Source organism: Hyla sarda, chromosome 2 (assembly GCF_029499605.1).
Source record: "Hyla sarda isolate aHylSar1 chromosome 2, aHylSar1.hap1, whole genome shotgun sequence".
Lineage (NCBI taxonomy): Eukaryota > Metazoa > Chordata > Amphibia > Anura > Hylidae > Hyla > Hyla sarda.
Window position 1 is genome coordinate 104,786,891 of NC_079190.1, and position 17,177 is coordinate 104,804,067.

At 44.8% G+C, this 17,177-nt stretch overlaps 1 protein-coding gene across 1 annotated transcript in view; it reads left to right on the forward strand.

Annotated features, from left to right (window-relative positions):
- RAPGEF3 (Rap guanine nucleotide exchange factor 3) overlaps positions 1–17,177 on the forward strand; it is a 118,123-nt gene that overhangs the window by 73,826 nt on the left and 27,120 nt on the right. Inside the window, exons 4-6 of the mRNA XM_056562759.1 lie at positions 2,957–3,063; positions 8,548–8,669; positions 15,972–16,149. Of these exons, the coding sequence (XP_056418734.1) occupies positions 2,957–3,063; positions 8,548–8,669; positions 15,972–16,149 (407 nt within the window). The remainder of the gene's footprint in view (positions 1–2,956; positions 3,064–8,547; positions 8,670–15,971; positions 16,150–17,177) is intronic.

Genomic DNA, 17,177 nt, shown 5'->3' on the forward strand with positions numbered 1-17,177 from the left:
TTAAAAATGAACATTGTGACTAGCAGGGGCCACATGTATATTAAAAGCCCAGTGGGGGCTAGATATATAGCGCTGCGGGGGGGAAGACATATAGCCTATATATCTAGCCCCCCAGCAGCGCATTAGACATGACCCCCGCCAGCGCATTAATAAATATATACCCCCCCGCCAGCGCATTAAATATGTACCCCCCGCTGTTCATGTATAATGCAGCCTCGCAGCGCTTCTATATACCTATGCCACTGTAGCGCTATATGTGAAAAGCATTCTATCAGCAGCATCGGCCGTCCGATGCTGCTGATAGAAATACTTTTCATACATAGCGCAGTGCCGGCATATGTATATAGAAACGCTGTAAGGTGCAGATAACGCTATATGTCTGCACCCCAGCGCTTCCATATACATATACCCCTGCAGCGCTATTAATGAAAAGTATTTTTATTAGCAGCGCATAGTGCCGACAGCCATCTCCTGGCTGTCGGCGCTGTCTGCGCCCCCCCCCCCCCCCCCCAGCGCTTCTATATACATATACCCCTGCAGCACTATGAATGAAAAGTATTTTTATTAGCAGCGCATAGTGCCGGCAGCCATCTCCTGGCACTATGCACTCCTTATAGAAATACCTTTCATTCATAGCGCTGCAGGGGTATATGTATATAGAAGCGCTGGGGGGGGGCAGACATATAGTGTTATCTGCCCCCACAGCGCTTTTATATACATATACCCCTGCAGCGCTATGAATGAAAAGTATTTCTAAAAGGAGCGCATAGTGCCAGGAGATGGCTGCCGGCACTATGCGCTGCTAATAAAAATACTTTTCATTAATAGTGCTGCAGAGATATATGTATATAGAAGCGCTGGGGGGTGCAGACATATACCGTTATCTGGCACCCACAGCGCTTCTATATACACATGCTGGCCGATGCTGCTGCTAGAATGCTTTTCACATATAGCGTTGCAGTGGCATAGGTATATAGAAGCGCTGCGAGGGTACATATACATGCGCTGCGGGGGGTATATATTTAATGCGTCGGCGAGGGTATATATTTAATGCGCCGGTGGGGGTTATATATTTATTAATGCGTTGCCGGGGTCATATCTAATGCGCTGGGATATAGGCTATATGTCTGCCCCCCCTGCAGCGCTATATATCTTGCCCTCACAGTGCTTTTAATATACATATGGCCTCTGCTAGTCACAATGTTCATTTTTAAATCTCCCTCCGAGAGCCCTGAATGGCTCCCCAGTACCGTCCATTCAGGGCTCCCCGCAGGGGATTGAAAAATGAAAGATAAAACACACTGATACATCCCAGGGGAGCGGAGCATGCTGCCCGCTCCCCTGCTTAATAACTTCAGATCGCATCGGGTCTCAGAAGTGAAACCCGGTGCGATTAATTCCTCAGCCCCTGTACTACAACCCCCATCGTGGAACAGACTCTTTTCTATGATGGGGGTAGTAGTACAAACACTAATGTAGCCTCCCCAGCTGTCTGCAGACTCCCACAGCCGGGGAATTACTACTCCCATCATGGAAACAAGTCTGTTCCATGATGGAAGTAGTAGTAGTCCCTCAGCACTGCAGGAGTCTGCTGATGTCACCTCTTCTGAGCATGCTCAGTAAAAATAATATCAGTTATAATAACGGGCATTAACGTTGTTACGCCGAGCGCTCCGGGTCCCCGCTCCTCCCCGGAGCGCTCGCTACACTCTCCCCACTGCAGCGCTCCGGTCAGATCCACTGACCCGGGGCGCTGCGATTCCGCTTCCAGCCGGGATGCGATCCGCGATGCGGGTAGCGCCCGCTCGCGATGCGCACCCCGGCTCCCGTACCTGACTCGCTCTCCCTCGGTCCTGTCCCGGCGCGCGCGGCCCCGCTCCCTAGGGCGCGCGCGCGCCGGGTCTTTGCGATTTAAAGGGCCACTGCGCCGCTGATTGGCGCAGTGATTCCAATTAGTGTGTTCACCTGTGCACTTCCCTATATCACCTCACTTCCCCTGCACTCCCTGGCCGGATCTTGTTGCCATCGTGCCAGTGAAAGCGTTTCCTTGTGTGTTCCTAGCCTGTGTTCCAGACCTCCTGCCGTTGCCCCTGACTACGATCCTTGCTGCCTGCCCCGACCTTCTGCTACGTCCGACCTTGCTTCTGTCTACTCCCTTGTACCGCGCCTATCTTCAGCAGTCAGAGAGGTTGAGCCGTTGCTAGTGGATACGACCTGGTCACTACCGCCGCAGCAAGTCCATCCCGCTTTGCGGCGGGCTCTGGTGAAAACCAGTAGTGACTTAGAACCGATCCACTAGCACGGTCCACGCCAATCCCTCTCTGGCACAGAGGATCCACTACCTGCCAGCCGGCATCGTGACAAACGTGTGTAGTTACTAACCTCCGTTGGCCATAGACTTCAATGTTAAAAATGTTAAAAAACGTCTGTTAATTTACCCGTTTCTTGTGATGGGCGAAAAATTAGTGCATGTCACGTTATTTCTCCCGTCACAACTAACGTCCATTAGTCATGACGGGCTATAACGGGTGATAACAGGTAAACAAAAAAAAACACTGACTTTAATTGGGTTGTTTAACGGGCGTTAAAAATTATTTTTCAAACGTACGTTTATTAATGGGTGAACTTCATAGTGTGAAAGCAGCAAAAAATATATTTTATTGTTATCTTAGGATAGATTTATGTTTATCCCAGTAAGCTTTACCTTCACTTACTGTATATTTTTAAACCACATCTTCTGGAATGTTTATTCCAAGCATCTACTACTATTACCGTAAATTAATATTTTCTCACATTGTTTCATAGAGTTATGGATCGGTCCTCATTTGCTTTCACTGAAAAGCTTAATATTGTGTTTGCTGCGTCCCAGTGTTATTAGTAAATACGGATTATATCTTCAGTCTTCATCATGTGGCCTGACCTGCCCTAAAGATGGTATTCCCTTCTGTTCCTCTAGGTGGTGTCACAAAAAGTTTGGAGAGCAGCTAAGGTCCTGCGTACTTATCTACTTACCACGTCACCAGCACTGATGCGGGATAGAAAACATCATTTTCGGAATCACAGGTACATACTAGATGAAAACATTTGTCTTGGATTGTTGATTTAATTTCTTTTTGTTTATACAGTGTAGTGTCAACATATAAGACAGTGCTGCACAGATATAGTCAAACATTGCATGCTGTACTTAACAATGTATTCTAGAACTATTCTCCTCCAGAAGCATTGTAGAAAGGGGGGGGGGGGGGATCCCCACGAGTGTTACAAAGTCAAAACTTAAGACTTTTGTGCACAAACTGTGTAAATCCTAATGTAAAACAAACATATACTATCAGGGCTGCCATCAGAAATTTTGGGGTCCCTTACACAGCTCAAAGCCTGAGCCCCCCGACCTCTTGTAGCCGCCCCCAGGACACGACTGCCATCTTCCCCATCAACCATAAAAAAATGTTTTAAAAACAGGACAAGAAAAACAAGAGCCTGTGAGTTCAATGAGGAAGGAAGGAAAGAGGAAATATCACCATACATATTATTATCATACTGTTACTGATCAAATCCTGTATACTACAGAGCTTAAAGGGGTAATCCCCTACCTTACTTCTTATCCCCTATACACAGGATATATATCATAGTGTCCCACAATCGCAATGCCTGTTTTATACTAGCCTTAGTTTTGGCAGCATAAAACTGATTACAGGTTCCCTTTAAGTGTAGGTAACTATATGAAAATATACTTAATTAACAGACAATAATCAACTTGAATTGCAAAAAAAAAAAAAGTGCCCCCTCCCTAACACAGTAGTAACAGCAGATCTTCACTCCCAAGACACGGGTGGTGCAGCAGCCGGGCCTCCTTGGGAGCTCGGGCCCCTTACTGGAGTACTGGCTGTATCCCCCTGATGGCGGCCCTGTATACTATACATACATCCTACCCCCCACCCCCCACCACCACCACCACCACCACCAGGGCTGCCTTCAGGGGGGTACAGCCAGTACTCCAGTAAGTACAAATACTAATGTAGCCTCCCCAGCTGTCTGCAGACTCCCGTTGTAAAGGGGGTGGGGGGTGGACAGGGGATACCTGTTATAAAGGGGGGGGGGGTGAGGGGAGACCTGTTATGGGGGGGGGCTGAGAGGGGATACCTGTTATAAGGGGGTGTCTTGGGAGTAAAGATCTGCTGTTACTACTGTGTTAGGGAGGGGGCACTTTGTTTCTCTTTTTTTTTGCAATTCAAGTTGTTTATTGTCTTTTAATTAAGTATATATTAATATAGTTACCTACACTTAAAGGGAACCTGTAATCAGTTTTATGCTGCCAAAACCATGGCCAGTATAAAACAGGCATTGCGATTGCGGGACACTATGATATATATCTATCCTGTGTATAGGGGATAAGAAGTAAGGTAGGGGAGTACCCCTTTAAGCTCTGTAGTATACAGGATTTGATCAGTAACAGTATGATGGTAATATGTATGGTGAGATTTCCTTTTTCCTTCCTTCCTCATTGAACTCACGGGCTCTTGTTTTTCTTGTCCTGTTTTTAAAACATTTTTTTCATGGATGATGGGTAAGATGGCAGTCGTGCCCTGGGGGCGGCTACAAGAGGATGGGGGCCCAGGCTTTGAACTGTGTAAGAAACCCCAAAATTTCTGATGACAGCCCTGCCCCCCACCCCTCAACCATCTCATGGTTCTAAAGCAGTGTTTCACAGCCAGTGTGCCTCCAGCTGTTGCAAAACTAAAGCTCCCTGTATTTCTGAGGATACTGGGAGTTGTAGTTTTGCAACAGCTGAAGGCACACTGGTTGGAAAACAATGTTATAGAATATAAGCATGTAATACATTCTGCAGCTTGGAACAGCTTACATAGACTACCCTGGATCTACAATACATTTTACCAGTATGAGTTGATTTATATATATATTTCTAGAACAAATAAAGGACTCACTATTCTCAACATTAATCATAAGCCTGTTGTCACACACAGAATTTCTTGGAATTCTACCATTGCAGTTTTTTTGCAGATTTTTTGAGCCAAAGCCAGAAGTAAAGCAGGAAGAAATAGAAGTCCTTCCTTTATATTCCCATTCCACTTTAATCCAATTCGGTCTTAAAAAAATTAACAAAAAAACTGCCTCAAAAACCGCAATGTTTTTCTGCACAATACTGTGTGTGACACAAGTCTAAGGCTACTTTCACATGAATGACAGATAGAATAGCACAATAGGGGTCGGACCAGGACTTGCATGTGTAATATGGACACAAAAACTCACCTGTAGTATGTTCATGTAAAAGCAGCAGCAGACAGAGGCTCCATTACTGTTTAAAGGGGTACTCCGCCCCTAGACATCTTATCCCCTATCCAAAGGATAGGGGATAAGATGTCAGATCGCGGGGGTCAGATCCCCGGCTTCTTGGCTGCAGCACCCACCTCAACGGCTTCCGGCAACGCTGGAGGCTTCGGATCCCGACCACGCGAGCGGAAGAGCGTGACGTCACACCCAGCCCCTCAATGCAAGTCTAAGGGAGGGGGTGTGGCTGTCATGCCACCTCCCATAGACGTGCATTGAGGGGCGGGGCGTGACGTCAAACAGGGGCAGAGTCGTGACGTCACGCTCTTCCACTCGCGTGGTCGGGATCCGAAGCCTCCAGTGTTGCCGGAAGCCGTTGAGGTGGGTGCTGCAGCCGAGATCCCGGGGGTCCCCAGCAGTGGGACCCCCCCATGATCTGACATCTTATCCCCTATCCTTTGGATAGGGGATAAGATGTCTAGGGGCGGAGTACCCTTATAAGTACTGTTTTAAGCTGGTACCATGTAACCCTTAGATTCTAATGCACATACTGTACATACAGTATTTAAATAAATAATATATAGCAACAAACATAAACATACTAAGGGGTTATCCCAATATGCGATGTTATCATCTATCCAGAGATCCCTATCCCAGTAGTCGGACCCCCACTGATCCCAAGGACAGAAGACAATTGTCACCCAAATAAATGGATAAGCAGCACACATGTGCAGGCAGTGGTCCATTCATTCTCTAAGAGGATACTGAACATTGCACTCTACAATGTTTGGAAGTCCATAGAGAAAAAGTGGATAGCTGCCTGCCCATGCACAATTCTGCTTCATTCAGGGGGATAATTTTCCTCCATTTTCAGGATCAGTGTCCCAGTATTTAGACCTCCGACAATCTGCTTTTTATGCCCTGCCCTGTGGATAGGGGATAACTCTGCATATTGGAACAAGCTCTTTAAAGAATTACTGAAGAAAAAAACAAAACAAAAAAAAAACCACACATATGTCAAACGTTTTGATAGGTTGGTGTCCCTGTGCTGAGATCTCCACTGACCTATACATATACAGTGATCCCTCAACTTACAATGGCCTCAACATACAATAGTTTCAACATACAATGGTCTTTTCTGGATCATTGTAACTTGAAACCAGACTCAACATACAATGCTACAGACAGTCCAGATCTATGAAACGTGTCAATGGCTGGAAAAACCGACCAATCAGAATGGGCATTCACTGGTAAAACCCCTGTATTACTGAAGTGTATGCACTGACTGGTGTCTAGTAGCGCCCCCTACAGTACAGAGAAGTATTACATGTTCTGTACACTTTACCTATATCAGGATTACCTGCTCCTTTGGACACCAGGTAAGGGCGACTCCATGTTACTTTTTTTAGGACATTGCGTGTTCTGTACAAGACCCAGAAGAAGCTCCTGTCCTCTACAAAGACCAGTGTTTCCCAAGCAGGGTGCCCCCAGCTGTTGCAAAACTACAACTCCCAGCATGCCCGGACAGCCAAAGGCTGTCCGGGCATGCTGGGAGTTGTAGTTTTGCAACAGCTAGAGGCTCCCTGCTTTATCTGTTTTAGTTATCTACTTATTTTTCTTTAATCCTCACTTTTTCCTATTTTTGGATGACATTTTTTGTGCCTTTAGAACCAATTACCAGGTTTCCATAGAGTTCTGGTCTCAACATTCAATGGTTTCAACATACAATGGTCGTCCCGGAACCAATTAATATTGTAACTTGAGGGACCACAGTAGCTGGGAGAAGGAAGCATAAGTGCACTTCACTCCCTGGCTGCAGCAATCTCCTTTAATTATAGGACTGAGTGTTGAGTCAGGGAGTGAAGCGTGCGGCCACGTGCTTTTCCTGGCTATATCTAGAGCTTGCGGGGGTCTCAGCACTGATCGAAACTTTTTGCATCTCTCTGTGACATGTTAAAATGCATCTATTTTTTTTTTAAAGACATTAATACTTTAAATCATATATCTGCCTATGTGATCAATAAAATGTGTAAGTAACATACAGCAGTATTTTCCAGTAAATATTTTGCCACTATACGATTTTATGGAGGAAAGTCCTGTCCTGACAGACCTTGGCACAGGGTTCCTTTCATTGATTGTGTCATTTTGTATGTAACCACCCCAGGTTCACATATACAGTATAATAACTTGAGAATCGTACAGTGAAGAATCCTGTTTAGTAAATTCAATGTGATTCATTGTTATACAATAAAACATGAAAATGTCCACAGACAGAAGGGTGTGAATAATAATTGTCCTTAGAAGGCAGGGTTAGTAACCATGTTTTCATGAGACTAAAAGCTCATGTGGTTTAACTGTATTAACCCTGTCAGCCTGCAGTGCGTCATTGACTGGGTAAAGGGCCCCATCTAGTGGCACAAGTATGAATGAGTTTAGATATTTACAGGGCAAGGGACGTTCTTTAAACAGTGGTAGGTTTAGGCCATGTATTGCGCAGCTGCTGATAACGGAGCTGGGACAGCGGTTGTGACACCGCATACCAATGGAACCTGATAGATCCCAATCATCTTGAATGGGGTTCGTTGAGGTTCTGCCTATTATTTGCATGATCTTAAAAACTGAAATGCAGGAATCAGTAAACTGAGCTCTGAATACTTATTCTTTGTATTATTTATATTAAAAATAACATACAAATCTCATAAAACACTTTAACCTCATGGCTTAAGTCCAAACAATCAGAAGCATGTCAGGTTCTGACATGCAACGTTTCGGGGCTCCTACCCCTTACTCATGTGATGCAAGTGTGCATGTAGGCATTTATGCATGATTTCTTTTTACACAGCAGCTTACTCATTTGTTCAATTCCTACATTTTATTTTTGAGATATGTTTAGGCTAATGGTTGTAGTGTTTATAGGAAATGTTCATGTTATTTTTTACATTTTTTACAGCATTCTCTTTTTTTTTTTCTTTCCAAAAACGATGTGGCCAGATATTTGAAATTGACATGTATTCTCCCCGCTATCCTCCGCATATGGCTATTCATATGAGACACATGTAGCAGCCATCTCCAGTGTGAGACTCCGCATAATACTATTCCACGGTGCTGAGTTTCGCGATGTAGTCTGCCGCTATCTATATATAGTTAATATTAACACATTAGGAAATTATCTCTAGTTAATATCAAACTATACTTGTTTGTTTGTTGTTCAAATAGAACTTTTATTTGCTTAATACTGATCCTTTTCCTCTTTACCCACAGGCAGTGCTGTTCAGGAAAGGAGCTGGTAGACTGGCTGATTGGCATAAGCCCCGGTCTGCAGTCCCGTAGCCAGGCTGTAGGAATATGGCAGGTGCTAGTGGATGAAGGACCTCTGGTCCATGGTAAGTAACATGATGCTTCGTATTCTCAACATGGATTTATATGTGGTTAATAGACATCTGCACAAGCTGGCTGTAAAACTTGCTTTGGCACAATCATTTTTTTCCAATTAAAATTCATCATTTTCTTTACAGAAACATGCACACAGCTGCTCCATTCATATGGGAGACAAGGCACCCCAATTTTCATGAGCAGAGGGGTCCCAGTAGTTGCAACCTCACCAGATACTTATCCCCTATTATGTTGATGGGGGATATGTCTAAATCTTAGGAAAATCCTTTTTATACACTATGCAATAGTCTGACATCTCTAAATTTAAAGGAGGTGATTATTTAATTTAATGAAGATATCATAAGATTGATTTAAAATAATGGAGAAAATTATTTGTATTCATGGAAAAACAGGCATCTGACCGGTCCCGAATCGAAGGCTTTTTTTTAGTATAATCTACAACAGTAAAAATTGCAAATCTGGGATGCTGGTCATATTGGCAGAAGGGCAATGATACAACCCTGCTAGAAACCGACTAATAGAAAAGATTGATAATGGGCTAAAGAGCACTGACATTAAATGGTGGAGTACTGGCAAGGAATGAATGACAATCAATCTTGGTTTGAGATGTTTGGATCTAAGAAGAGTCGTTTGCTTGAGGTCTTCTGCAATGTTAGGCTAGGAAGGATAATGTGTAAATGTGGGCCATTTAAGCGGGGATGAAACATGTCCTACATAGCATCCATGCATTGGTTAAGGATTATTTTGTGATTTTGGGTTACAGTACAAAGACTGTAATAAACAAATCCGCTTTGATAAGAAAGGAAAATTCACAACATGGATTACTGAGAAATCTGCTGCAAAAATGAAGATGTGTGAAATGAGGGGACAAAGAAAATGGAGGATTCCTTGTAACCATAGTAATCATTTTTATGGATGAGCAAATCGAATCCGACAAATCCAAATTTGTTAGGAATTTCAGGAAAAATTTGTTTAGTAATTAAACTCCATTTAGTGCGTTCCAGGCTCCTGGGGCATCTAAAATGGTGGATCCACATGTGAGGACATGGAGCAAGGAATACTGGGAAGGCGCGAAGGCAAGGCGGAAAGGCGGGTAGGCGGGATGAACCTGAATCACATGCAGCATGCGGCCTATCAGCAGCCAGTCACCCCTGTGATGTCACAGCCCTATATAATCGACAGCCATCTTGGGGCCAGTCACATCAGCGTTCTATTACAGAGAGAAAGGGACAGACAGCAGTGTGTGATGCACAGAAAAGCTTTTTTTTACAGCAGTGATTCACCTCAAGCCCAAATCCAGCCTAGAAGCACTGATAGGGAAGGGAGTAAGATTGAGAGAGAAAGTGCAATTTTGGGTGTAGTACACAGCGACTGTGTGCTGCAGCACTGGTGTGTACAACAACTAAAAAGCTAATAGTAGCCAGCCAGTTAGGGTGAACAGAGCACTAAAAGCGTATTGTCCTCTATTAAGTGTAACCTGTGTGTACATCTAAGTGGTGTGCCATTTTGTTCCTGTAAAAGTCTTGAGGGCCTAGATACTGTGAAAGGCCAGCCAAAAGTACACACCTCCTGGTGTTGTAGACAAATACAGTTTTAAGCATACTGAAGTGCATTGTCCTCGGTTCAAAAGTGCATACCACATACGTACATCTAAGTGGTGTACCATTTTGTTCCTGTTAAAGTCTTAAGGGCCTTGATACTGTGAAATGCCAGCCAAAAGTACACAACTGCTTGTGTTGTAGCATTTTAAGCATAGTGGAGTGTATTGTACTCCCGTCATATACACACTAAATATGTCAGGCTGAGAAGTGAAAGGATGTCCACAGAGGAGTGGCAAAGGCCTAAATTCATCAGGCAGAAGTTACAACAGACTAGGGGCGAGTGGCAGCAGGAGTCGCAGTGAGAAGCCTGAGCTCCCGGTATCAGCTAGCGGTCGTGTCTCAACCAAGAACACATCTGCCGTTATTGATTGGTTAACACGGTCATCCACTTCATCACAAGTGCATCTGACACCCCAGTCAACAGTCGGTGGGTTCTTCAGACACAACCCTCAGTTGGCATGGCTCGGGAGCAGTCCCTGTACTCCCATTGCCTCTGTACTTTGCTGTTTCCTCCCCCACAGAAGTATCTTATGCTGTGGGTTCAGCTCCACTATTTAGTGAGGATGATCTACTAGAGGACAGACAGCAGCTGCTGCCCAGCCAAAAATTGGAGGAGACATCCACCACTTGCTCCACTAAGCGGGCACGTAGTAATGAGGAGAGTGGTGAGGGAGGTGGTGTTGCGAGCGTTCAGGCTCCTTAAGCAGACACTTTTGAGGAACCTGAGGAGGGCATCAGTGATGTGCAGAAACAACTAGATGATGATGAAGTGTGGACTGTTGGTGGGAAAATCAGCTACTCGGCGGTGTGGCAGTTTTTCATCAAGTATCCAGAGGATGTTAACCTGGCCACATGCAAGATGTGTCGGAAGAAGGTGAAACGTGGCCAGGGTCCCAATGTTGGCACCACGGCCCTGTGTCAACATATGCAGCGTCACCATAAAGCGGCCTGAGAGAACTGTGGCTCCGATGTGGTAGTCCAGCTTGCTGCATCACCCAATAGCATGCCGCTCCCTGTTTCAGCAAGCCAAGGCTCCACCACCTCAGCTGAAGGGAGCTGTGTGTCATACTCATCTTCTGTCGCTCCAGATGCTCCTGCTCCTACTACTTCAAGTCAGTCATTCTGCCAGCAATCCATCGGCAAAGCCATGTCCAAGAAACAACAGTATGAGCCCGGTCATCCAACGGTGCAGAAGCTGAATGTGCTCCTGTCCAAGTTGCTGGTGCTGCAGTCCCTCCCTTTTCAAGTGGTGGACTCTGCACCTTTGAGAGAACTGTTGACTTGTGCCGAGCCGAGGTGAAGAGTGTCAAGCTGTCATTTCTTTGTGAAGTAAGCAGTACCAGCCCTGCACAATTTTGTGGAAGAGAAGGTTGGCCAGTCCTTTAGCCTATCGGTGTGTCCCAAAGTGCATGGCAGTGCCGATGTGTGGAGCTGTAACTATGGTCAGGGACAATACATGTCCTTTATGGCACACTGGGTGGATTTGGTTCCTGCACAGCCAAAATAGCAACTTGGACAGGTCACACAGCTTCCGCCTCCACGCTCTCAGGCCATTGGTCCTGTGACAATGTGCGACTCCACCTCCCCATCCTCCACCGTGTCCTCAGCCTCCACTTCATGGACATTTCTCAGTGCCCCTCCAGCATACCATGTGTGCAGGGCATGGTGGTGTCACACTGTTCTTCACATGGTTTGCCTTGGTGAATGGAGTCACACAGGGGAGGAACTGCTAAAAGTCATTCATCAAAAATTCCAACATGACTTACTCCAGGAAAACTGGAAATGGAAACCATGGAGACCGACAACGGGAAGAACATCTTGTTTGCGCTGCAACAAGGTAGCCTGAAACATGTGCCCTGTGTGGCACGTGTTCAATCTGGTTGTCAAGCAGTTCCTGGAGTGTTCCCCCCATCTGCAAGACATCCTGACATTGGAAAGGAAACATTGCATGCACTTCAGCCACTCCTACACCGCAAAGCACACCCTCCTTAAGCTGCAGCGTCAGAACGGTATCCCCCAACATAGTCTGATTTGCGACATTTCCACACGTTGGAATTCCACCCTCGATATGTTGGATCGTCTATACGAACAGAGAAAAGCCATCACCGATTTCTTGATGATCCAAGTGGATAGGGGGAATCCCCTGTGTAACTTCAATGTCAACCAGTGGCAGCTCATACGTGACACCTGCCGTTTGCTCAGGCCCTTTGAGGAAGTTACCTTATTAGTCAGTCGCCAGGATTATGGGATGAACAACATAATTCCACTGCTATATTTACTACAACACGTGTTGGAAACAACGGCTGGTCAGGGCACTGGAGATGTGGCGCCTACATCTCATGGCCACATGAGCCCTGTGGGGGCTGAACTGGAGGAGGAGGGGCATAGTGGAACACGAGATGGGCATTTCACGAGATGGGCAGTTTTTCTAGTCATCTGACAGAAGAGGAGGAGCAAAAGCAGCTACAGGATTATGAGGAAGGCGAGACAGAAGACCCAGACACACCGTGGCAGTATACAGTGGAGATGGAGGCAGGTAAACCCTCCGAGTCACTTGCCCAAATGGCAGGATGCATGCTCACTTGCTTGGTATTGACCGCCACGTTCTCACCATACGGCAGCGGGATGATTTCTGGCTCTCCACCTTATTGGACCCTCGTTACCGGCATAAAATGGGGGTCTTTTTTTACACCCACTGAGAGGGAGGACAAACTGACCTACTACTGAGACATCCTATGTAGTCAATTGGCCAATGCCTATCTGTGCCATCGTCCATCCTCTCGCATTTTTGTCTTAGGGGGCCCTCTGCACTCACCTTCCACTGCCATGGCTGCTAGGGAGGGAGGGGTGGCAGGAGCAGTACCAGCTCCATCAGCAGCAGCCTGAGTCTACAGTTGCTGATGATTTGCTTTCTTCACCCGCATAGTGAAGCAACTAATCAGCAGCAGGTAGACCTGGAGCAGGACCTGAACCAGCAGGTGGTGGCATACCTTGACATGACCATGCCAACACACCTTGAAGATCTGCTGGACTTCTGGGCAGCCAAAATTGATTTGTAGCCACAACTAGCAGAGTTTTCCCTGGAAAAGCTGTCTTGCCTGGCCAGTAGTGTGCCATCAGAGCAGGTGTTTAGTTTAGCTTGGGCCATAGTAACTCCGAGGAGAACTCGTCGGTCCACGAAAAATGTGGGGAGACTGACCTTTGTGAAGATGAATCAGGCATTAATCAGCCAGGATTTCCACCCAACAATGCCTGATGCATCAGAGTAAATTGACCATGGTGCCACACCAACACTTCATAAATATGGATAGTGCAAAACATATTTAAGGTGCTGCTCCCCAGTTACAGGCATTCCTCCGCATCAGACCACAAGTAAGTATTGAGGATATGCATTAGCCAAAACTTTTCTTAGGATAAAATATATGTACACAATTTTTTTTTTTTTTATCAAACAAAAGGAAAGGTGTGCAAAAAAACACCATGTGCCACCTACACCACCAAGTATTGATGTGATGCAAAGACCTCTAAAAGGTGGAAGGGAACAACATATGGTTCATTGTAACTGGTGGGGGTAAAAACTTTCCCTGTAAGGACATACTCTTATTAATTGCATTCTTGGCAAGCCTTACTACCTCTAAAAAGGGTGGCCCCACACAGGGACCTCTCCCTATTTCCACGTACAAACACTGCCATTTCACAGGGTTTTTAGGTGGATATAGGGAGATCTTCCTGTGTGGAGCTGTCCTTTTAGGGCGAGTAACACTTGCCAAGAGGGGAATTAATAGGGCGAGAGTAATGCCTTACAGGGGAATTTTTTACCCCTACCTGCTACAATGGACAATAAGTTGTTCCTTTCCACTTTTTCAAGGAAAGTGTTACTTGTCTTAAAAAGGGCAGCCCCACACAGGAACCTCACCCTATTTCCACCTAAAAACCCTGGGAAATGGCAGTGCTTTTAGGTGTAAATAGGGAGAGGTTCCTGTGTGGGGCCCCCCTTTTACAGGTGAGTAACACTAGAAGGGAATTAATAATGCGAGCGTAGGGCCTTACAGGGGAAGTTTTTACCCCCACCAGTTACAATGAACCATACATTGTTCCCTTCCACCTTTTAGAGGTCTTTGCATCAATACTTGGTGGTGTAGGTGGCACATGGTGTTTTTTGCACACCTTTCCTTTTGTTTGATTAAAAAAATATTTTGGGTACATATATTTTATCCTAAGAATATTATTAAAAGTTGAGCTTTACGTAATGCATATACTTAATACTTACTTGTGCACACTAACACTTTTACAAAAGAGACCATTTTCTTCTGCCTACCTGCCTCAGCTACTATTCTGATCCTGCCACCTGCCTGATGCCACATAATTTGATTCCAAGTTCTCCTTTTTCATCCACCTTCATCACCGGGTAGTGGTATTGCCACCCACCACTCCACTATGTCACCTGTCACTTTCAGGACTCCTGATGCTGCTGATACCACCTCCAGGCTGTCTCATACTGCCAACATATGTTCTCCTCATGCTGATGCCAGCTCCAGGCTGTCTCATTCTGCCACCATATGTTCTCCTCATGCTGCTGCCACCTCCAAGCTGTCTCATTCTGCAACTATATGGTCTCCTCATGCTTCCGCCACCTCCACGCTGTGTCATTCAACCACTAAATGGTCTACTCATGCTGCCGCCAACTCCAGGCTGTGTCATTCAGCCATTATATGGTCTCCTTATGCTGTTGCCAACTCCAGGCTGTGTCATTCAGCCACTATATGATCTCCTCATGCTGCCGTCAACTCCACGCTGTGTCATTCAACCACTAAATGGTCTACTCATGCTGCCGCCAACTCCAGGCTGTGTCATTCAGCCATTATATGGTCTCCTTATGCTGTTGCCAACCCCAGGCTGTGTCATTCAGACACTATATGGTCTCCTCATGCTTCCACCACCTCCAGGCTGTGTCACTGTACTGCCATGTGGTCTTCTCATGCTGCTGGCACATTAAATTAAACTTTTTTGGTTCATCTATTTGAAATCTTCTATTTAAGTGTTAAAAAATATATTTAATCTTTTCAATTGTGAGGCCCTATGATCTCCTCATGCTGCCGCCACCTCCAGGCTGTGTCATTCAGCCACTGCATGTTCTCCTCATGCTGCCGCCACCTCCAGGCTGTGCCATTCAGCCACTATGTGGTCTCCTCATACTGATGCCACCTTCAGGCTCTGTCATTATGCCGCTCTGCGACAGTGATTCTAATAGCAATGCCTCTATTCTGCATGTCATACTGAATAACAGTATTATTTCACTAACCCAGCACACACCCTATGCATGTTACAGCAAGGCAAAGTGTTCTACACCAATATTGAGGCTCTCTGTAGGCCAAAAATAGACATTTTAAATGCAGATTCACCACAAATAAATTTGGACCGAACCAAATCTTTTTGGAAAATTTGGCAAATCGGTTGATTCGCATTTTTCGGAAATTGGCTCATCTCTAATAATTATCTAAATACAGCAAGAGGCTTTTTTTTCTCATGGATCTCAAAGGTATCTGTTGCAGGCTATAATACAGATTCACAATATGGGTCCATAATACATTCCTGTAGAGACTATATGATACTAAACAATTAGTGTTTGCATAAACTGTATGACTTTTATGACTTTATAACTCATAAAGAAATACATCCTTTTTGTTGCAGTGAGACAAGAACCAAATTTCCAAGACAAAGACTCACAGTTTTACAGATTTTTTAAAGTCAACGTCTTTTTAGAGCCAGCCCTTAGTGACCGAGATACCGAGGATGAACTCCAAGAATCTCTGGTGTTCCTTGCTCAGCTTGGACCAGCAGCATTACTTACAATGATTCTTCGCAAGCCGTAAGTTCACTGTAAACCTCCTCTTATACAGGCACCTTAAAGGGGTACTCCGGTGGAAAACATACTTTTTTTAAATCAACTGGTGCCAAAAAGTTAAACAGATTTGTAAATGACTTCTATTAAAAAAATCTTAATCCTTCCAATACTTATTAGCTGCTGTATAATACAGAGGAAATTATTTTCTTTTTGGATTTTTTTTCTGTCTGTCCACAGTGCTCTCTGCTGACACCTCTGTCTATGTCAGGAACTGTCCAGAGTAGCACATGTTTGCTATGGGGATTTTCTTCTGCTCTGGACAGTTACTGACATGGGCAGAGGTGTCAGCAGAGAGCAGTGTGGTCAGTCAGAAAAGAAATCCAAAAAGAAAATCATTTCCTCTGCAGTATACAGCCTCTAATAAGTACTGGAAGGATTAAGACTTTTTAATAGAAGTAATTTACAAATCTTAGAAAATGGTGCAGCTCACAATTAATACTGGCCGAGGCTGAGTAGGCAAAAAAAAAACACCTATACCCAGTTGTATATATTAATTTGTGGATAAGAAGAAAAGAGGGGCTGCCTACACCTCAAGGGCAGTATTTGAACAATTTAATATATTTAGGCTGAGACCGTGCTTCAAATATTCATAGTATAAATTTATTTAAAACATGAACAACAATATGCAAATTGCCAAAACAAAATATATATACAGAAAATTCCCCTCACAGGGCCCTTGGGGGGGGGGGGAATTAGCAAACAAATGCCTAGAGACAAAGAGACAAAATGAATACATATAAAATAAATTTGCAATAAAATTTTACTTTAAAATTATATTGATGCAGTGTGACCACTAATCTGGCAATATTGTATCTGGTAGTCCGGGATGGTGTTACCAATGTCCAGAAAGTGGATATATGAATGTCCAAAGTACTGTCCCATATAAATCTGCAAAATGTTGGATATTTAGTAGAGAAATTACCCAATATAGGGATTCCTATGTTGTCCATGCGCTGTGACGCTGTCCTGTGGGCTCTGGTAGGCGCCGGCAC